The sequence below is a fragment of the Theropithecus gelada genome, chromosome 12 (assembly GCF_003255815.1).
Source record: "Theropithecus gelada isolate Dixy chromosome 12, Tgel_1.0, whole genome shotgun sequence".
NCBI classification, from domain to species: domain Eukaryota; kingdom Metazoa; phylum Chordata; class Mammalia; order Primates; family Cercopithecidae; genus Theropithecus; species Theropithecus gelada.
The window spans coordinates 95,623,652-95,645,092 of NC_037680.1; the positions used below are offsets into that span (position 1 = coordinate 95,623,652).

The 21,441-nt window shown below is 55.1% G+C and overlaps 2 protein-coding genes and 1 long non-coding RNA gene across 3 annotated transcripts; 1 reads left to right on the forward strand and 2 right to left on the reverse strand.

Annotated features, from left to right (window-relative positions):
* Nucleotides 1-2,190: 2,190 nt before the first annotated feature.
* LOC112636447 lies at nt 2,191-5,568 on the forward strand. Its single transcript, XR_003122182.1, has 2 exons — nt 2,191-2,832; nt 3,418-5,568. It is a non-coding gene; the product is annotated as an uncharacterized LOC112636447 (long non-coding RNA).
* A 1,716-nt stretch (nt 5,569-7,284) lies between these two features.
* On the reverse strand, nt 7,285-11,809 carry FEV (FEV, ETS transcription factor). The gene is made up of 3 exons (XM_025405190.1): nt 11,171-11,809; nt 10,376-10,450; nt 7,285-8,430 (listed from the first exon to the last, which is right to left on the reverse strand). The coding sequence occupies exons 1-3, from the start codon at nt 11,220-11,222 to the stop codon at nt 7,841-7,843; spliced, it is 717 nt and encodes a 238-aa protein (XP_025260975.1). The 5' UTR covers nt 11,223-11,809; the 3' UTR covers nt 7,285-7,840.
* Nucleotides 11,810-16,542: 4,733 nt separating this feature from the next.
* On the reverse strand, nt 16,543-19,735 carry CRYBA2 (crystallin beta A2). Its single transcript, XM_025404665.1, has 5 exons — nt 19,695-19,735; nt 19,338-19,502; nt 18,454-18,595; nt 17,195-17,337; nt 16,543-16,752 (listed from the first exon to the last, which is right to left on the reverse strand). Exons 2-5 carry the CDS (start codon nt 19,496-19,498, stop codon nt 16,605-16,607), a joined length of 594 nt encoding a protein of 197 aa, XP_025260450.1. The 5' UTR covers nt 19,499-19,502; nt 19,695-19,735; the 3' UTR covers nt 16,543-16,604.
* Nucleotides 19,736-21,441: the final 1,706 nt, after the last annotated feature.

Below are 21,441 nucleotides of genomic sequence, written 5' to 3' on the forward strand. Positions count from 1 at the left end.
AAAACTCCCCACTTCCAAATTTCATGTAACAGTCTACACAAGAATCATGGGAAGTAAGCATTACTATTATCTTCATTTTAGAGGAGAAAACTAAGTGTCAGAATGGTGTAGACATATTCCTAAAGTCACATAGCTAGTAGCTAGCTGAGATCTTATAATTTGAAATTCAATACATTCTTTTGTTACTTCATAAGGAAATGGAGGATGTTCTGAGAACAGGAGGCCAACCCATGTGTTAGTGGTTGCGGAGCCATAGCCAGTCAAGAGGCTTGTTCTTGGTGAAGTTCACCATGTGGGCCCAGGACAAGGACTGGGCTGCCGTGGAAAAGTAAGCCCAGATTCCTTTCCAGGGCATGTGGAGGGCATCTGATGGGGATGAGAGGGAGAGGAGGCAGGTGCTTGCTTTGTTTTGAATTGTTTTGTCTGCTTGTTTAATAATAGAAAGCACTGATATGTGTAGCAAGGTACTTAAATCATTATGTAATCTTTATAGCAACTATATGAGGTAGGTTTAATGGATATTACAATTTTACAGATGAGGTAATTGAAGCACAAAGAAGTAACTTGAATAACGTTACATAGCTTGCAAGTAACAGAGCTTTCAAACCTTGGAGGTCCAGCCCAAAGCCCCAAACCACTAAGCTATGTTGCCTTTTGTTTTCAAAGAAGTGTATGCTAGGAAAGAAACAGCAAACAGGATCCAGTGGGAGAGAATTCTCAGAAAAAGTCAACTGGGGCCAGGTGCAGTGGCTCATGCCTATAATCCCAGCACTTTGGGAGGCCAAGGTGGGAGGATCACTTGAAGTCAGGAGTTCAAGACAAGCCTGACCAACATGGTGAAAACCCGTCTCTACTAAAAATACAAAAATTAACCGGGCATGGTGGTGGGTGCCTGTAATCCCAGCTACATGGGAGGCTGAGGCAGGAGAATCACTTGAACCCAGGAGGTGGAGGTTGCAGTGAGCCAAGATTGCACCACAGCACTAGCCTGGACAACAGAGTAAGGCTCTGTCTCAAAAAAAAAAAAAAAAAAATTATCCAGGCACAGTGTCTCATGCCTGTAATCCAAGCACTTTGGGAGGCCAAGGTGGGAGAATCATTTGCGGCCAGGAGTTTGAGACCAGCCTGGGCAACACAGTGAGACCCCTATCTCTACAAAAGCAAAATAATATTAAAACAAGCTGGGCATGATGGTACATGCTTATAGTCTCAGCTACTTGGGAGGCTGAGATGGGAAGATCTCTTGAGCCCAGGAGTTCAAGGCTGCAGTGAGCTATGATCATGTCACTGGCCTCCAGCCTGGGCAACAGCGTGAGATTCTATCTCTAAACAAAGAAAAGAAAAGAAATAAGAAACATCAGTCAATGGGACATTGAACCATTCACCTCTAGACATGACATGCGTCATCCTAAGATGGAGGAGTGTCATAGAGAAATCCTGCTGACCAAACCGAAGTAGGAAATACCATTCAAGTCAATATATAATCAGAGCCCCACTCCACCTCAGAGTACAGTGATCCTCTCCAAGCCTGTAGCGCCTCAGTTAGGAAAGTGAAAGCCTGCAAAAGGCATTGGGGCAACAAAACAGTCTCTATTTCTTATCAGGGACAAAATGTACTTTCTTATCAAACAGAGGCCTAACCAAGGACACTCATAAGGCAAGCTGTCAGTTTGTCCTTTATAACCAATTGTAGGTGGTGTGCATCTGTACTGGGTAAGAAGCAGGTCATGTTTACATGAGGAAGAAGCTGTCCAGGAAGGCCAGCAAGAAGAGATCTAGTGGGGTGGTAAGGATTTCAGTTGTCAGGTCATGGGCTGGCCCAGCCACTTCATTTCTCCAAGCCTTGGTTCCCTCATTTGAAAATAGAGGTTACCATCCCCATCTGGCAAGGTTGTAGCCAGGTCAAAGGAAACACCACCTGTAAAGCATTAGCATAGGATGGAGCCTGGCAGAGTCATGTTCAGTGAGTGGTAAAGCATACTTTTATCATCAGCAGATCCACTTGACATGGATTATAAATAGCTCAAGAAACAAGTTCATTTTGGCGCATTTCAAAGACACATTAGAGGAAAGGTGAAGGCCAGAAGAGCAGAAGGCTCTGAGAAAAGTGCATCACAGTGGCCCATTACGATGCCTGTATATGGTCACATGAGCTGTCGTATGAGAGAGTGCTCTGTGAGCCTCAGTGCCTTCAGTGGCATCATTGCACTGTGACTGTGCAGGTCCCAAACAGTTTGGACATGAATGTCCTCAAGCTGCATGTTAGCAGGGCTTCTAATTCCATCTGCAAGGGATAAAGCGTGGAGCTTAGTCGCACAGAGTGCCTGTTACTGGAGGAGATATGGGTCTGTGTCATCCTGCATGGGAAAGATTCTAAAAACAAAGTGATCAGTGACTGCTCAGGAGTGTGGAAAGGTCACCGGGAGCAGTGGGAAAGGGTCTGGCAGAGGAATAAGAAGATACAGGTCTTACAACAAGCCCTGGGACTTCAACCAAGTCATTTAACATCTGGGGCCTTGGTTTATTTATCCTCCCAGCAGATAAAGCAATACCTGCCCTGTCTTCCTAATCTTGAAGAGGTCAATCAAATGATGGGTGTGAAAGCATTTTGTAAACTGTAGTGCAAGCATATGGCAGAGGAGTGAACCATACTTTCACTAGCGACTTGAACGAGGTGATAGAGAAAAGGCTCAGAACTTCAGAAAATGCAAGAGGGGCTTGACCCTGGATTGGGAGAGGAAAGCAATGGTGGGATCAATACCTTGGAGGGCCAAGGACCAAGGGGTTAAGAGTCCATGAAAACAGGCCTGGATCATCAGGAAGCTGAGTGTGGTAAGAGTATGACTTCTTCAGGGATTGGGTGGAGTACAGTCCTGCCAGACCACAGTAACTCAGAGCTTGGAGACATCACAGAGGCAGGGGCTCCCAGAGCTGAGATAATCTGGAGAAGAGGATTCCCATCTACTGTATTCTGAGGCTGGGTTCGACCTTGTAGGTCATCTTTGATAGACGTTTTCCAGCTCTTTCTTTTTCTTTTTTTCTTTTTTTTTTTTTTTTTTTTTTTGAACAGAGAGAACCTAGGTGACCTTTAAAGTTCCACAGAGCAGAGTTTGCAAATCTCTGGTTCAGCCTTATTATTTTAATGAGATGAGAATGGAACCCCAGAAAAGAGAAGTGATTATCTGAAGGTCACACAGCAAGTTCGTTACCAAGCTGCAAATGGAACTCAGAATTTCTGGTTCCCAGTTCTATATCTTAGCCTCCCAAACTGGCTATGTGGACAGAAAAGAACAGAGGCATGGGGTGAGCTTTAAGGATGCAATTTCATAGGTAAGAAGATCCCTTAATCTAATAATATCTCAGCCAGCCAGCTGCCCAACAATGACTAAAATCCCCCCTTTATTGACTCCTTCACAGGATTCCAAGAGTCTCAAGGTTAGAGAAGTCGCCTAGTCCATGTCCCTTCTCTGCTTCTCACAGAAGGGTCTGCTGAACACTCTGGTGACAGTGAACTCACCCAACATGTTCCATGGCAGAGGCTCTTCATTAGATCAAGGAGACATCTGTTTTACTGGAGCTTCCAACCACGTGTCCCAGTACTGCCCTTAGTCACATGCATCTAGTCCTTTCTCTCAGGGCAGCGTTTTGAATAAATGATGACAGCTCCCATCCCCCTTTCTCCCAGTTGACTTTCCAGATACATCTCACATTGTTGTTGGCTTTCCACCGTTTTTCCTCTTCACTTCCTGGGTCTACTACACTGTGTGTCCTCCACTTGGTCTCCTCCTGAAAACAACACTGTGCACAATGTTCCTGGCGGCAGACTTACGAAACCAAGTGGACCACTTCCTTCATCTTAGGTGTCGTAGCTCCATCAATTCATCCTCAGATTACAGTGATTTTTCTGCACTTCACCCTACAGGTTCCCATTTAGCGTTGTATTGGCTAGGACATTACTCATTTACACACAGGCTCTGCTGAGCCCCACCTTTGCCAAGACTCTGACTTCTGTTGTTTCATTTAAAGATGTAAGACCAGGGCCTCGCAGTCCTTCCTAAGGAATTTTACTTTGTGGCTGGATACAGTGGCTCACACCTGTAATTCCAGCACTTTGGGAGGCCAAGGCAGGTGGATGACTTGAGGTCAGGAGTTCGAGACCAGCCTGGCCAACATGACGAAACCCCTTCTCTACTAAAAATACAAAAATTAGCTGAGTGTGGTGGCAAGCGCCTATAATCCCAGTTTCTCGGGAGGCTGAGGCAGGAGAATCGCTTGAGCCCAGGAGGCAGAGGTTGCAGTGAGCCGAGATCACTGCACTCCAGCCTGGGCAACAGAGTGAGACTCCATCTCAAAAAAACAAAAGTAGCAACAACAACAACAACAAACACAGAAATTTTACTTTGTTACATTCAGCCCACAATGTTTAGCAGCCCAGATCTTTCTGGATCCTGGCTGTATCTCCTCAGCATGTTTCTTCTTCCTCCCAGCTTCCTGACCCCTGCAAATAGGGCTGTAAAGAGACTCTCTGATGCTGCACCCCTCCCCTACTGCCACCATGCACGTCACAGAAGACCTCACCAGGTCAGACTGGCTCACCTGCTTGATGAATGCACCAGCCCACTCTCCCACCCCGTGAGGCGTATCAGGCATAATGACCTGGAACATACTTTTTTTCTATTCAGCTACGAAAGCAGGGTATTATCAAATTTTAAAAGGCATTGGCCAGCCACCGTGGCGCATGCCTGTAATCCCAGGCACTTTGGGAGGCCGAAGTGGGTGGATCGCTTGAGCCCAGGAGTTCAAGACCAGCCTGGGCAACATGGCAAAACCCTGTCTCTATAAAACACACAAAAATTAGCCAGGCATGGTGGTACATGCCTGTAGTCTCAGTTTCTCAGGAAGTTGAAGTGGAAGGATCACTTAAGCCGGGGAGGTGGAGGTTGCAGTGAGCTGAAATCCCACCACTGCACTCCAGCCTGGCAGCCTGGGCAACAGAGAGAGACCCTGCCTCAATCAATCAATCAATCAATCAATCAATGGCATTGAGAAAAGAAAGGGAGCGTTTTGACCAACAAATTATCAATAGTAACAGTGGCGTCCGTGTAACAGGACTACAGTTTTGGCTTTTTTTTTTTTTTTTTTAATGAAGCCTTGCTCTGTCGCCCAGGCAGGAGTGTAGTGGTGCCATCTCGGCTCACTGCAACTTCTGCCTCCCGGGTTCAAGCGATTCTCCTGCCTCAGCCTCCCGAGTAGCTGGGACTACAGGCATGTGCCACCACGCTCGGCTAATTTTTTGTATTTTTAGTAGAGACGAGTTTTCACCGTGTTAGCCAGGATGGTCTCGATCTCCTGACCTCGTGATCCGCCTGCCTTGGCCTCCCAAAGTGCTGGGATTACAGGCGTGAGCCACCGCGCCCGGCCCCTTCACGCTTCTTTACATGCTTCATCCAACCGATAGTTCATGGAGGAGGCCTCAGGTGTGTGTTTCCAAATTTTCTATGCTGAGTGTGTGTTCTTTGGAAAACTAGAAAAAAAATTAAGCGAAAAATAAAATGAAATGAATGAAGACTCTTTCCCTGGCTAAATCCTTTGGGAAGGGGCATCAGGCCCACCCCACACCTCCAACTGCCCAGCCTCCCGCCTGCTTTGCCCCTTCCTGTGCCCAAGAAAAGGTGTGCGCGTGGAAAAGAACAGCCAGGGCAGCGGGGGAAAGGGGAGCCAGGGGCTTGCCTTGAGGAGCAGTTGCCTTGAGGTTGGGATTGTCCCGTTAGGCACCTTCCACAGTGCTGTTTTCCTCTAAGCGAAGGCGTTTAAGGCGGCTTTTCTGCCAACAGGTTTTGGAAAAGGTAGGAGTTAAGGGGCAGTGGCCTTGGTGGGTGGGCGCAGTATTCAGAAGGGCCTCTAGGGATGAGGAAAGGGGCCCAGCCAGGAGAATAATCCACTCGACCCACATTCCGGGCTTCCAGAGGTCAGAGCTGGGATGCAGAGTTCCCCTTTTCACCCTCCTCTCTGAAGGCCAAAAGAGATCTGGAGACTACTGGGTCCTGCAGTCCTCAGTGTGGCCAGGCACATGGGTTTGCACCGCGCGGCACAGAAAATTTCCCCCGGCTTAGGTACAAAACCCTCGGCGTACCCTCCTCCGACCAGCAGAGGGCGCGCACCACCCGCAAGAAGGAGGTGCAGCCACGAGCCTCGGCGTGGAGGCTGCGAGCCGCGAGCGCAGGAGCCGGGTGGAAGACCCCTTCTTCTGCAAATGAGGAGGCCGAGCCAGAAGAAAGACGGCGACAGATGTTGGGAGGAGGGGGCGGTTTGTGAGGGATAGGGCGAGAAAGTCTAAGTGAGAGTAGGATGAGGAGGGGAGGGTGGTTGGGGAAGGGGAGGAAATAAAGTGGCTAAGGGAAGGCTGAGGTGGGGTGAAGCGCAGCCAGAAGGGATGAAGGTTGGGATGAGGTGAGGGGCGGGTGAAAGGATGGGTGAAGGGGGAAGATGTGATGTGGGTGCCTGTTAGGATGGGATGGGGTGATGGGCGGGTGGAAGGGTGGGTGAGATGGGGAGGTGGGGTGGGGTGGGAGTGCCTATTGGGATGTGGTGAGGTGAGGGGTGGGTGGAAGGGTGAGTGAAATGGGGAGGGTGAGGTGGGGGTGCTTGTTGGGATGAGGTGGAGTGAGGGGCGGGTGGAAGGATGGGTGACATGTAGGGGTGGGGTGCGGGTGCCTATTGGGATAAGGTGGGGTGAGGGGCGGGTGTAAGGATGGGTGAGAGGGGGAAGATGTGATGTGGGTGCCTGTTAGGATGGGGTGGGGTGAGGGGCGGGTGGAAGGATGGGTGAGATGGGTGGTGGCGTGGAGGTGGGGTGCCTATTGGGATGGGACGGAGTGAGGGGCGGGTGGACGGGTGGGTGAGATGGGGAGGCTTGAGTGGGGTGGGGTGCCTATTGGGATGGGGCGGGTGAGGGGTGGGTGAAAGGGTGAGTGAGATGGGGAGGGTGGGGTGCAGGTGTCTGCTAGGACGGAAGTATGGATAGGGTGGGGTGAAGGGCAAGTGGAAGACCGAGTGAGGTGAGCTGGGGTAGCCTGGCAGGGTGGGTGTGAGGCAAGGTGGCTCCTTGGGCTGAGCCCATTCTCCAGGCCCCTCGCTCCCTGCAGCGACGCCCAAGCCCGCGCCACCCTCCTTCTTGGGACCTCTTCCTTGGCAGTTCTCTGCTGTGGCCCGAGATGAACCTCTCCCTACTTTCCTCTAACCACGGGTTCTGGTGCAGCAAAGAACACAGAGAGGAGGCAGCGTAGAGCTCAGGAGCTTTAATGGGGCTAAAAGGGTCAGAAACACACTGGGCCCTCCTGCGAGTGTTAGTACAGGAGGAAGAGGGCCATGTGTCATGGGGCAGGGTGGCTTTCACCAAACCTGCTCAGGTCCCAGGAAGGAGGACCGTGAGAGGCCTCCACGTGCTGGGGTGGGAGCAGTTCCTTGGGGAAGAGCAAAAGTGGGAAGAGATGTGATATTGAATGGGGCTTCTAGGAGCCAGGCGGAAATTCACCGGAGTGGTTGGGAGACGGCAGAGGTCCACAAATCCCCTCCGGGACCCGGAGACCCAGAAGAAAAAAAGTCAAAGAGGGCGCATATCGCCCTCCTCAGGGGACTGCGGGGTGGGACGGGGACAAATCTAGTATCAGACAAGGATTGAGGGAGCTCCGGTCCGTCCCCCGGGGCTAAGTGCGGCAGGTGGAGTAAACTCTTGGTTAGAGGACGATTGGGAGGCTCCCGGGCCCTTCCCCGGGATGTAGATGGGATCGGGTGAGACTCTGGGCGTGCGGGCGAGGCCGCAGGCACCCGACCATCCCGTCTAGTGGTAATGGCCCCCCAAGTGCGAGGCTGCGGCCACCGCCCCGAAGGGCCCGGGCGGGGGCTGCAAGCTGGGACTGGGGTAGAGCGCGGCGGTGGCGGCGGCAGCCGTGGCGGCGGGGCCCGGGCCTGGCCAGTAGGAGAAGCCGGCGGGCGCGACGCCGGCCGAGGCGGCCATGAGGTTGAGTTTGGAGAGGCCAGGGAAGGGCAGCGGGGCGAGGCCGGCGGGTAGCTTGTAGAGCGCGCCGTCTTGGGCGGCGGCTGCGGCAGCAGCAGCGGCGGCGGCGGCATGGGCGTGCGCGGGCGGTGGCTGGCAGGCCTGCGCCAGGCCCTGGAAGTCGAAGCGGTAGGCGTAGCGCTTGCCGTGCACCTTACTCATGATGTTCTTGTCGTAGTAGTAGCGAAGGGCGCGGCTCAGCTTGTCGTAGTTCATGTTGGGCTTGCTCTTGCGCTCGCCCCACCGCCGCGCCACCTCGTCCGGGTCCGTGAGCTTGAACTCGCCGTGACCGCCCTCCCACGCGATGCAGCCGGCGTTCGCGCGGTCAGCCAGCAGCTCCAGCAGAAACTGCCACAGCTGGATCTGTCCGCTGCCTGTGGGGAGGGGGATAGTCAGCCACAGGTGGGAGCGGGGAGGCGGGAACTGGGAAAGAGTGCAGGCGGGAAACCGACCCACCCCGGCAGGAACCGGCACTGGGGGAGGAAAAGCGCAAGTCAAATTTTGCAGCTGAGTTCGGCAGGAGCAGCCAGCCGGGGAGGGGTTGATCAGCAGAGTGGTCTCTAGCCTTTACCACGCTTTTGCACAATGGAAATGCGGCTTCCATTGAAGAGCACGTAGCTTGCCGGATGCACGGTTTTGTGAAACTTGGGGGAAGCGTCGCCTACTCCACGTGAGCACAGCGGCCAAGGCATTCGGCTTTCCAAGGCGAGCAAGGACAGATACCCGCCGCCACTCGCCATCTCAGCCCGGCGCTCTTATTTAGGGAGAAGCCGCACAACCGTACAGGGCGGCATTGGGCAGAATGATTGGACTGCCCCATCCCAGCTGGACCACATCCAGAGATGGGAAGGGACAGGCGTGCAGCGGGACGACCCAGCCACTGCTGGACAAGGCTCAGCCAGTCCCCAAAGACGTAGTTGGACAGGCTACACCTGAGGTGGAGTGGTGGCTGGCTTCCTTGTAACCACATCCGACAGGAGTAGGAACAGTGGCCCCCTATACGTGACAGGAGTGGCAAGCTTTCAGGGGCTCCCCATCCTAGCCACCTTTGGGTGCGCAGGCCTCTGCGCTGACCCTAAGAGTTTGGTCTCTTGTTTTCGGAACAGGCGGAATTCCCTGCCTACGAAGGTGCCATCGTTCTCGGGGCCTGATGAACAATTCTGAGGAGGGGAACAGACCGAGCAGCTGTTGTGCTTGGCTACCAACCTCCTCCTGTCTTTGTGTGATATGCCTCCGAATTCGCGGTTGCTGGAGGCAGCAAGGAGGTTTTTCCAGGATATGCCAGTGGTGAGAGAGTGGAGTCCCAGAATTCCTGCTCCCCTGTCTTGTAGCCTCAAGCAGACAGGCAGAGAAAACTCCTGATACAATTACCCGCACTCCTTTTTAGAATAAAACGGATTTTCCTCGAATTGGTCTGCTTACTGTCTCAAATAGAGTCTGGTGAACCCCTCTTCCTTTTTCAGCCACTGGCTTAGAATCCAGATGCTACCCTCTCCCATGATTTCAATCCCAATCCCTTCAAGCCAGCCCAGCAAAGAGCTTCCTGGTTCCTAGTCCCCAGCGTTAAGTTTTAGGGTCAGAAGCAAGGGAAGATTTGGGTACAAAGGTGCACCTGGCACCAAAGGTGGAGCAACCTCAGCGGTTTGGATGCCCGTTCCTGTTAGGCGTAGTTTCCTTCTGGATAAAACAGTCGCCAACCTCGTTTTTGTGGTTTCTGTCTCTTGGTGAGATCTAGGGTAACGACTGAGATGGGGACTGTGGGGAGACGCTGCTTGAAGAGCCAGCCAACAAAAGGGTAATTTATCGTCTATCCGTGGAGCGCTGGTGGTGAACCTGGGAATCAATTGCAATCGTCTGGCAGACTTGGCCGGCAGAGATCAGCCAGCGTAGGTCAGCGCGGGAGGGTAAGCAGGTGGCAGTGACCAGGGTCTAGTGATTGGGAAGCCCACTGTGTTTGGGGAATAATTCCCCCGGTTCCATTGCCAGCTGGTGCTGCGGCCTTGAACTCCTACTACCAGCAGGGAAAGGACGCTAAGTGTCCCAGCCCCTGCCCCAAAGCCTGGAAAACCATACTCAGCAGCAAAAGGGCCTGGGGCTGGGATCCTCTCCACCTGCCTTGGCCTGCAAGTCTTTTCCTGGTGCTCAGAAGATGCAGGAGCCAAAAACCAAGTGAATGTCTTCCCAAGGCCTCCCCACAACCAGGCCAGGACTCCGGGCTTCAGTGTGAACCCTGAGTCCACACTGCTCCCGCCTTCTGTCCGCCTGTGCCCTGACCCCAACCAACCTCGCCTCCGCCGCCCAGCGCGCCACCCAGCTCACCTTTCTGAACCGCCGGGCTCAGCGGGCCCCAGCTCGGGTTCTTCCCTTCCTTGAAGAGACCGTCTCCGACGGGATCTGCAAGCAGCAGACGAAAAGAATCAGGCGAACCCCAGGCGGAAGTTGTGGGCTTGACAAAAGGGCCCCGGGCCAAGGCTCAAGGGGGGTGCTGTGGTCCCCAGGCGCGAGGCTGGGGGCCCGGGCCACCCGGCTCCTCCTCCCGGAGCCTGGTCCAGGCGCGCTGCGCGGAGCCCCTCCGTAGAGCCCAAGTCAGGAAACGCGTCCAGGAAAAAGGAAATCCGCTTTCCGAAGGGGCCGGCTGGAGCCTTATAAAGCCGAGCGGGGAACTGCGCCAGCCGAGCTGGAGCGCGGGGAGAGAAGAGGAGGGCGCCTGGAGGGCCGGCCCGAAGCTAGTAGCAGGAAGGTGAGGAGCCGTGAGAGCGCAGGGGCGACGCCCGCGGACCACAGCCTTCTGGTACGGCTCGGCCACAGAGTCCTCCACCACGCCAGAGACCCCTGCTTCCCCTCTCAGGCTCTTTCGGGTCCCTGAGTCCCGGCTTTTGGCCCCCAGGCTCCCAATCTGCTCATTTCAACTCCTCTAGACCCTGCACTGAAACCCAGAGCTCTCTATCTGTCTTTAGGTCTCCCCAATGCCCTAAATTACAATCGGCCCTCCGTGCAACCCGAATCTCCGGACACTTCTCCTTCCCCTGGACCCCAGCACTCTCTTCCTATGTCTGAGCCTAGACTTCCCGCCCCAGGTTCCGGTGCCACCAGCGCCCGGCTGGTCCCTGGTACCTGGCAGGTACATGTTGATCAGCAGGGGCTGGGAGGCGCCGCTCTGTCTCATCGCTGCCGGGGACTGGGCGGTGGGAGATGGGGGGGACGGGGAAGGGGGGCGAGGCAGGCTTTGCGCTCCGTGGCACCGATCCCCGCCCGAAGCGACCGCGGGTGACAAGGAGGAGAAGACGCGCCAGGTCCAGCAGGGCCTGGCGGGAGGGGGCAGTCCGGGCGTGGCGGGGTTGCGCGGGGCGGGGGGGTCCTGGAGCAACGCTTCCAGCTAAGGGGCCGCTTGGAACCCTCTGGTCCCCGCGCGGCCAGGGGCCGCAATTTCCGTTTTAATTAAAACGCTGCCGCTTCGGCCCCCAGGACCCCGCCCCCGCCCCTCTTATCGTCCCATCGCAATAAAGTCTCCAACGCGCCGCGCCACAGCCAAGCGCACCCGGCAGCCCCCCGCGCCCCGCAGCCGGGGAGACGCGCGGGGGATGGGCCCGGGCCTTGCGCCCTGATGGGGGCCGGGAGCGCGTGTCTTTTCCGCCTCCCTGATTCTCTGCAAACAGTGATGGGGCTGGTGTACCTGGCCCCACCTCGGACCCCAGCAGCCACAGCCCCCTCCCTAGTGCCCTTCTTCCAGTCTGCTCCCGCTCCACTCGCCGCTCACTCTCCTCCCCCTCCCTCCCTCTATCCCCACCCGGGTTCCCGTCTCCAGGCTGCGTTATCTGCATCTTCACTTTTAAATTTCCGCTTCCCTCCCTCTCGCCTGTCGCTGCGCTCCCGGCCCTGCAGCCGTTGCTCCCTTTATCTCTGCCCGCACCCCCGCTCCCTCCTCCTCTTCTCCCACTCTCTGCTCTTCCCTAGAGACCTGAACCCCTTCCCTGTCTCCTTCTTGCTTTGGCCCATTTCCTGCCTTTCTAGGGCCCCCAAGCCTCAGGCCCTGGTGCTGGTCCATCTCTCCTGGCAACTTATGGTGGGTGACCCCCTCCTCTGTCCTCTCCCCCCCTTCTAGGTCTCTCTTTACCATCTATTCTAGGCTTTTCTCTCTGACTCCCATCTCCCCTCCAGCCTTCTCTCTCCCTCTCATCCTTCCCCCTCCCTTCCTTTTCTCATTCATTCAGTCCCCACAAATTAGTAGTGGCCTGGACTGCTGAAGGCCTCTAAAGATGTTGAGAATCTGTCCTGGCTTTCCCTGATGGGTTTCTGAGCCCCCTGCTACTTCCCTGTACGACTATTCCTCTCCCATCCTTCCCCATCCCCTGTCCTCCCAGTCTGCCACCCACCCTCACCACTATTCCCATTCTGGCTGTCCCTGAACCAGGCTGGAGAGGTGGAGGGGTTAAGACAGGGTTGTGCACTGTGCAAGGCTGAAATCCACTCCAAGAAAAGTGTTCCTATTTCTAACTCATGCAAAGATATTGATGTGGTTCCCAAGTGTCCTAGAGCCTCTCTGGGTACCGGTGGGACTTCTTGGCTCTGGAGAGGCAGGCTAAGGAGGATGCTGACTGAAGATGAGGCTCCAGCCCAGAAGCCCACCTTCTGCAGCCTTGCAGTATGGAATGGGTACTGTCAAAACTGGTATTCTCCAAGTCTTCTCTCACTGCTTGAGCCCAGGGGTGGAGGAGGGTTGGGAATTGGCAAATCTCCTGCTAAGTGCCTGGTCCTGGGGTGCCTGATTGAGGATGGCTAGAAAGTCCTACTTCTGGGGTTCTACAGGGCCCCTGTTCATCCTCATTTGCTGCAACTGCTGGGGTATTCATCTTTGCTTGTGGAGGGTGCAAAGGAGCCAGGGAGAAGTGTGGGAGGCAGAATGTGGAGGGAAAAATGAGGGATCCCAGGTCCTGGGAGGATCCTAGTGGGACAAGGATGAAGCCTTTGGGATGTGGACCTGGAATCCGGTGGGAGCAAAGACTAGAGGTTGGAATGTTCCCTGTGGACCAAACTCGGACTCCGCAGAAGGGAAGGGTCTTGAAGGTGGGGTCAAGATCCCAATCCCTCTACCGTCTCATTCCTCTTACTGTTTCCCCCACCCACTATGGACAGAAAACAAGGAGCAGGAGGTAAGAACAGAAAATAGCAAGGGGCAGGAGGTAAGAGCTGGGAGAGCTGGGAGGCATCAAAATTCGCCCACTTAATGCTCTCAGTGGGAGGCTGAGGTGTAAAGGAGAGGGTCCTAGAGAGGAGATCTACCCAAATATCCCAGCTCTGAGCTGGGCAGGGATCGACAGTACAGGCTTTATGCCTCAGTCTTACCAAGAAATCAGTTGCTGAGCGGGTGGGGCACCAGGTAATGTGTGCATGGGGGGCAGTCATCTCCACCCACCTGGGTCTTGATCTTCACCATCCCCTTCTGCTGCAAGTATAGCTAGGGAAGCCAACAGGAGAGTCCTTGGCAGTTTCCCCTTCATCCCTTTCCTACCCTGCTGGGCGCTGGTCCCATGTGGTTCTGCAGATGGTCAGCCTGCCCAGAACAAACGGAGGACCAGAAGGTGAAAGCATTCAAGTTTAGACTGGCCTCTGTGACCCCCACTCCTTAGCTGTAGACAGATGTAGGAAGCAAAACATGACCCCTAGGTCCAGAAAAACCTAGAAGGTCCATGCTGGCAAAGGCTGCAGCAAATATTAACTCCCCTGACTTCTGTGTTGCACAGATGGGGAAACGAGACCCAGAGACCCGAGCCCAGTTCAGAGTCACACTTCTAGTTCCTGAAGCCGTCTTGCTGATTCTTCCGAGCAACCACAGATCCCCCTGCAGGGAGGGCAGCTCAGTCAAGGGTGGATTCCATATCTCCCTTTGCTCATTGCCTGCTCCCCAAAGCAAGCAGTGGGGAAGTGGCCTGCTGGGCTCTGAAGCCAGTTTGTCTGGGTTCTAGTTTCAACTCCTGACTCTCCCACTTTTTGGTTATGTGACTTTGGGGGAAGTAACATAACCTCTGTACTGTACTTGCGTTTCCTCATTTATAAAATGGGTATGGGCCAGCGCAGTGGCTCATGCCTGTAATCCCAGCACTTTGGGAGGCCAAGGCGGGCAGATCACCTGAGGTCAGGAGTTCAAGACCAGCCTGGCTAACATAGTGAAACCCCGTATCTACAAAAATACCAAAATTAGCCTGGCATGATGGCGGGTGCCTGTAATCCCAGCTACTCAGAGGCTGAGGCGGAAGAATTGCTTGAACCCAGGAGGCAGAGGTTGCAATGAGCTGAGCTCATGCCACTGCACTCCAGCTTGGGCAACAGAGCAAAACCCTGTCTCAAAATAAAAATAAAAGTAAATAAAAATAAAATGGGTATGATAGTACCTGCCATACAGAATGATGAGGTTTATATGAGATAACACATGTGAAGGGTTTAGAACAGATTCTATACATGTAGCTATTGTAAATATTGCCATTCCACAAGGGGATGGGGAGGAGCCCGTGACCAGCCAGGAATCACAGGTTCCTCTGGGGCCCATAGAAGTTTGGGGCTCTGCTGAGGCCTGAGGCTTTTAGCCACAGCTCAGTTCAGCCTCCACCTAACAGCCTGGATTTAGGGCCAGGAACTCTGTGTTCAAATCCTGGTTTTGTCACCAATTAAGTGGGTGATGTCATCAAAGCTTCTCCTTGGACTCTCAGTTTGGTAAAGTAGATGAAATTGGAGAGTATTAGGAGGATTGAATGCAACAAGGGCCATGGACTCTAGAGCCCATTCGAGTGTCAAGCAAAATTTATACCCCACCCAGAGCTCGTTCCCTTGGTCCCCTGACCCAACCCTAGGATCCAATGTCCCTACATTGACTACCCCAGTGCTTTTCCATAACACCACAAGCAAATGCTTGTGGTGTTACGGAAAAGGGGTTTCTCATGGAATCCTCCTAACAGGCCCTGTGCAGGACAGCAGTCAATAGCCCCAGATTACAAGGTGAGGGAATTGGGTCCCAGGTGTTCTGACTTATGGTCCAGAGCGCTTCTCAAAGGAGCAGCTGCCTGACTTTGCACAGCTGAACCTCTGGGGACTTCAGGTCCAAGTCTGACTGTTCCCTGGCATTGCCCTGCCCTGCCTGACCTGGGGCAATAATCAGAGCCACCCTTCGCCACTGATGGGTCCACTGGGGACTTGAAAACCCAAGAATCCCTGAAGGACAGGATGAGGGGAGTCCCAAGACTCTTGAGAAGCTCTGTCTGTGTAGGGGTCAGGGGGCATCACCAACTGGATTGAAGAGGGAACTGGGAAAAACCCACACTAGTGGCAGGGGCTCTAATGGCTGCAGCCATACTCAGCCCTGCCATGCCTGTGGGCACCTGCCACTTGCCCAGAGCACAGGCCTCCTCTGAGCAACTGAGGGGTGGCTGCTACAGCTCACCAGTCTTCTGATGGGTAGGGAGGGAAAGGAAGAGTGAAGAGCGGGTGGTATGGAGCAGCTGACGGGGGGAGGTATGAAGATGCTTTCTAAATGCTGGAGTTCAACACCACTGCAAGGGATTGTCATTGCTCAAAGGGTCTGGGGGCTGGGCTTACAGGGTGAAAGTCTCCCCTTCGAAGGCCTTGGGAAGCAGTGGGATTTCCCACTAATTTCCCTCCTGCGAATGGAGCAAAGGGGACAACTGCAGGAGGCTCAGGCTTCCCTGACTGGGTAGGGAACTGGGTGAAGATAAAGGTTGAAAATGCTCTGGGATTACAGAGGAAGCTCAGACCTTCAGTGTACAGTAAGGAAGTTCTGCCCTGCATGATGGTACCTGGGCCAGGGGATGTGTGGAAGCTGCAATCCAGCTATGAGCCCTGCTGTGGGGGTGTGTCCACCCCACCCACAGGATGGCAAAGGTGCCATCTGAGCTAGCAGTACCCCTGGCCCGTAGTGGTGAACCTTACCAAGCAGAGGTTTGGGACGGGTGCCATTTAACAGAATTGCTAAGGTGTTTTTTTGTTTTTTGTTTGTTTGTTTGTTTGGTTGGTTTTTTTTGATGAAGTCTTGCTCTGTCGCCAGGCTGGAGTGCAGTGGCACCGTCTCCAGCCTCCGCCTCCCAGGTTCAAGCGATTCTCCTGCCTCAGCCTCCCGAGTAGCTGGGATTACAGGCACGAACCACCACACCCAGCTAATTTTTGTATTTTCAGTAGAGATGGGGTTTCACCATGTTGACCAGGATGGTCTCAATCTCTTGACTTTGTGATCCACCTGCCTTGGCCTCCCAAAGTACTGGGATTACAGGAATGAGCCACTGCACCCAGCCAGAATGTCTAAGATTTTTACCAGCACTTTGCTGTCAGCCCCACCACAGCCTATCCACACACAACCTCAGCCATCTTACGCTTGGTAGCCAAGAATTCTGGAGCCTGTGGGGAGGATCAGCTTGGCAGGGAGGGACTCTCTCAAAGATGAGGATGGACATCACAAAGCAAGACACCAAGGAGGCAAGAGGGGCAGGAAGATTCAGGAACCTTTATTGAGGGTCTTCAGGGAAGGTGTCTGGGGCCATGGATCCTAGTGCTGGACTCTCCGGATGGACTGAAGCTGCCCAGTGTGGGCCTGTGTGCCGAACTCACTGTAGGTACGGAACTCTCCGCTGTGCCGGTCTCGTTCCAACACATATTGGTAGCCTCGGTAGCCTGGGTACTGGTAGGCCACCCACCTAGGCCAGTGAGGGCACAGGGGCAGGGAGTAAGCTCTGCCCCCACCCCTACTCTATGTTCTCCACTAGCAGCCCCCCTTTTTGTAGCTCCCAACCCCCAGCTCCAAAATCATTGCTTCAACTTTCCCTACGTGGCTCTCTCCCTCCCCTGGCTACTGCTCCCAGTCTTCCTATCACGGTTCTCATCCTGTCTCCTGTACCGACCCTCCATTGCCTCCATCCCCTCATGTTCTCCAGCCCTTCTTCTGTGCCTATATTTTCCTCTGCCCCCCATTCTCCTAGGACCTCCTCATTTCCTCCCTCCCAGTCTGTCTCCATCCTTGCCTCCAAGTCCCCAATATCTCTCTTAGCACCCTCCCCACATCGCTTTTCTCCACCCTCTCCCTTGGTCCCCATTGCTTTCCTGCTCTTCTCTCTGCCTAGTTCTGCTTCCAGGACTCACGCTCCGGAGCTGACTTTGAGGGAACCCACATCCTTGCTGGCCCAGCCCATGGAGGGCAGGGATGGGTAGTCATCAATGAGGTCAAACTTGCAACCTTGGAAGTTGTCCCCCTCAAACAGTGTCACACGGCTGTCACTGTGGTTCTGAGGCACAGGAAGGTTGGGACAGAAAGTCAGGGCTTCCAAAGGGTTGTTAACAGATACATCCTCAGCCTCAGTTCCCCCACCCATTGCCCCACACAAGCTGTGCAGCTGTCTAGGACCCACAGGCACTCCCAGAGCTCAGCCCATCAGCTCCCTGGCAGGCTGGGAAATGGATCACTCAGAGGCTCCCCCAAACCTGGCCTCTCCCATGGCTTTGGGCTAAGGAGGTGACTGGGGAGATAGGGTTTCCAGAGACCCTTTCAGGTCAGGACTAGAGAGCACCTTGTGACATGGGCCTGTTTTGCAGGAGCAAAGCCAGAGGTCCTTAAAGAAATCTGTCCCGTTCACCAAGACAGTTCCCTGAGGGCTTCATTGACTAACTGTGCAATCCCCTGCCCAGCCCCTCAGCACAGCCAGCCTCTCACAGATTAGTGCCCAGCTAAGGGGTACTGGTTGGCAGAATCAGAACAGACATGTCAGGGCATCAATACTGATTGCATCTTGGCTCTGGCCTTCCCACTGCAGGGTTCTTCAGCCTCTTGGAACAGAGGAAGTGGGCTGGCCTGGGCTGGGTCCTCTGCTCTCCACTCCCCAGCCCTACTAGCAACCAGGTCGGCACAAATGGAAAATGAGATCCTCTCTTCCGGTGTATTTGATTCATTACCAACACCCTCACACATACAATAACACATACACAAACACACACTGAGACTGACTCTTTTCAGTGACCCTGGGCAAGCCACTTTGTCCCTTTGAGCCCCATTTCCACACCTGTGTATGGGGCTAACAGCAGCCACCCTGACCTCACAGGGCTGTGTGACGCCAGAGGCACTCACTCACACGTGTGGACTATTGGATGTGAGGGAACGCTAGACGCTCAGGAATGGGATGGCCTCAGTGCTGTCCATGGTGATGATTTCTGGATTCCAGGCCTACGCCCACAATCCCAACAATCTTGGGGACACCTTTCTGATTCTGAGAAATAATGCTACTACCACCCATCTCGGAGTTTGTTTACATATCCCCCCTGCAGGGCTTGAACAGCCTTTCCAGGCGCCATGGTGAGGCCAGGGCCTGGAGTTAGGAGGCAGAGGAGGAGAAGTGGGCTGTGCTCACCGCGCAGAGCACTGGCCTGAAGGACAGCAGCTGGTTGCTGTTGTGGCTGCTGCTGCCACTCCAGGCGCTCCAGCGAGGATAGTCTCCCTTCTCCAGAATGAACTGCTGTCCCTGGAAGTCGGGGTACTCAAAGGCCACCCAACTGTTAAAGGAGAAGAGCTGGGAGGTATCTGCCTGAGCCGCACCCCCACTGCCTCCCCCTTGCTTACCATGATTGAAAAGACTGAGAAGCACAGTATTTTTCTCCAACCCCCAACCCTTCCCCTGACACACCCATTGTATGGCAATCCAGCCCCTCTCGGGACTAAAGGTCCCCAACCTGCTGCTCTCTGGGGTCTGAGGAGCCCAGGCTTCCCACTCAAGGACCCCAGGTTGGGAAGGAGTTTTTCTGGTTATGAAGATCTCCCGACCAAGAGCTCCTGCCCCAAAGGTTTAGGCCTTTGCACAGGGACACATTGGAGGACCCCTCCCGAGTATCATAGCAGGAACTGGGACCTCAATTGGGGCAGGGGTAGGGGGTGGCAGGGTGGGAAAAGCTGGACTCTAAGACCAGGGTGGGGCCAGGGAAAAGGATTGGGTTTCTTTTGTTAAGCCAAGCGCAGAGCCTTCTACTTTTGCACAGAGAAAAACTGTGGGAAGGATGTAAGTACATTAGAAACTCCTTCACGGTGGGGTACTTCTCGCCCGTGTCTCTTTACCACAAAAATACACACTTTCCCATGATTTATCTTGGGATGGGTGGGGAATTTTGGGGAGGCTATGGGGTTTCCCAAGTTGGCAGGTCTCTCCAGGGTTCACGGGACAGGGTGCTGAGGCTCTGAGCCTGCGCCAGTGGAGCCCAGTGCCCCTCAACCTAGCCCAGCCGCGGCCAGGCAGTCACTCACACGCCGTTTTCCACCTTGACCGAGCGCACCCTGCGCAGGCCTCCGCGCTCGCAGACGTTCGCACAGTCGCTCAGCAGCCGACAGCGACGGCCCTGGAAGTCCTCCTCATCCCAGAGCGTGAGGCTGGCGGGCGCTGGGCCCGGTGCGGGGGCGCTGCTCATGCCGCTGCGGACAGGAAGGGTGGAACCACGCGTTCAGCGTCTCAAGAGCCCCGTTTCGAGCCACAGCCTGCCCAGTCTGGTTAGGAGGTGAAGACCCCGGGGGCTGGACCAGGCCTTAGCTTCTGGACCCAGCTGCCAGGGGCTCGCCCTCATCCCGCTCTCCCCGCCCTTTCCCACCCCAGCAGCGGGCATTCACCGGGTGGGTGAGCGCCGCACGCGAGAGAAATGGACGGGCTGCGAGGCTGCGCGCGGCCAGGCGGGCCGGGCTTTATACCCTGGCCTTGTCCCCCTGCCCGTACCCTTTCCTTCGGGGGTGGGGGAGCTGAGTCAGCAGGCAGGCTGCGGTCGGCTCTGGTCTCCGCTGGGGAGCCGAGGCCTCTCCCGCAGCCGCCGCTGTGGCCCCAGCCCCCGGGGAAGACAACAGAAAGTGCTGAGGCGCGCACCCCGCGCCCGCCGCAGCCCAGGCTGACTCGGCGCTTTCTTTCTTTCCAGCCTGAGCCAGGCAGGGCGTGCCAGGCCTCGGGGCAGAACTCGCCCGCCCTGGCCCGGCCCTCGGGACGAAGGGACCTGACCTCCCCGGGGCCTCGGGCTAAGACCGCGCTGCTGACTCGCGGAGCGGAAGTTCTTCCCAGAGTCTAATCGCCAGCCTTCCTCGGCCCTAGTCCAGGCCTCTCTTTTGGGCGATGCTAGGGCGGAGGTAGAGAAGGCTCTGCCCAAAGGATTCGCTTCACGTGCTCAGTCCTCTTTTTCGTGGAGGATCGGTCCACCGCGGCCCCTTCGTCCCAAGTGTGCGTTCCCAGATCCTGCGCCGCGTCCTCGGGGTGTCCTCGGGTCCGGGAAGGAGAGGAGGAGGTGATCAGGACCCGCCACGCGGCGGCGCCGGGCGCTGGAAACAACCGCCCGAGGGCCTCACGGTTTACTCAGAGTTTAGGCATAATAGCCACCGAGGGAGTGGCTTGCCGCAGGAGGCAGGAAGAATGTTGGGCCTCAGCTCGGCCCAACCGGTGCCGCTTCGGGTCTCCCACAAAGTTCCAGGCTCTAAGGATTCCGGCCCCCAACGTCTGCCTGACAGTTAGCAGCTGGGGATGAAGCGCTTAGTTCAGGTGGAGCTCTCTGTTCAGGCTTTCGGGTGCGTGAACTCCATCAATTCTAAAACTGACCTGTGAGGAAGATGCTGTTGTTGTCCTGCATTTCCCAGATGTAGAAGTGGAGGCCCAGAGGGCTTTGGAATGTGGTGGAGAGGTCACAGCTAAGAAATCTTGCAGGGCCGGCGCAGTGGCTCACGCCTGTGATCCCAGCACTTTGGAAGACCCAGGTGGGAGGATCTCTTGAACCCAGGAATTTGAGACCAGCCTGGGCAACACAGTGAAACTCCGTCTCTACAAAAACAAACAAAAATTTGCCGGTCGTGTTGGCATACGCCTGTAGTCCCAGCTACTTGGGAGCCTGAGATGGGAGAATTGCTTCAGCCCAGGAGGCGGAGGTTGCAGTGAGTGAGGCGAAATCAAGCCATTGCACTCCAGCCTGGGCGACAGAGTGAGCTGGGGAAAGGCAGCGGTGGGGGGGGGGGGGGGGGGGGGGTGTAGAGAAAGGGGGAGGGAGAGGAGGAAGAGGAAAAGGTTGGGAGCCCCAAAAAGGTTAGGAGCCCCAAGGGGTAGCTCCAGGTAGGAAATTTTCTCACCACTTGCAGTGGAATTTTCTAACCACAGCAGCTGTTAATGAGACACAAAGGCTTCTTGCAAAATTGTGAGTTTTCCTTAATGGTGGTGAGTGTGGGTGGGCATATTCCAGCAGAGGTAAGAGGGCCTAGTGAGAAGGGAGCTAATATTTTGTTGCTCCCACGAGTCACATGCTTCCCTTATGGGTCCTCAGGACAGTCCAGTGAGTTAGGTTTACCTGCACCGATATGAAAACGGAGGGTCAAAGAGGTGCAGGGCCTTGTC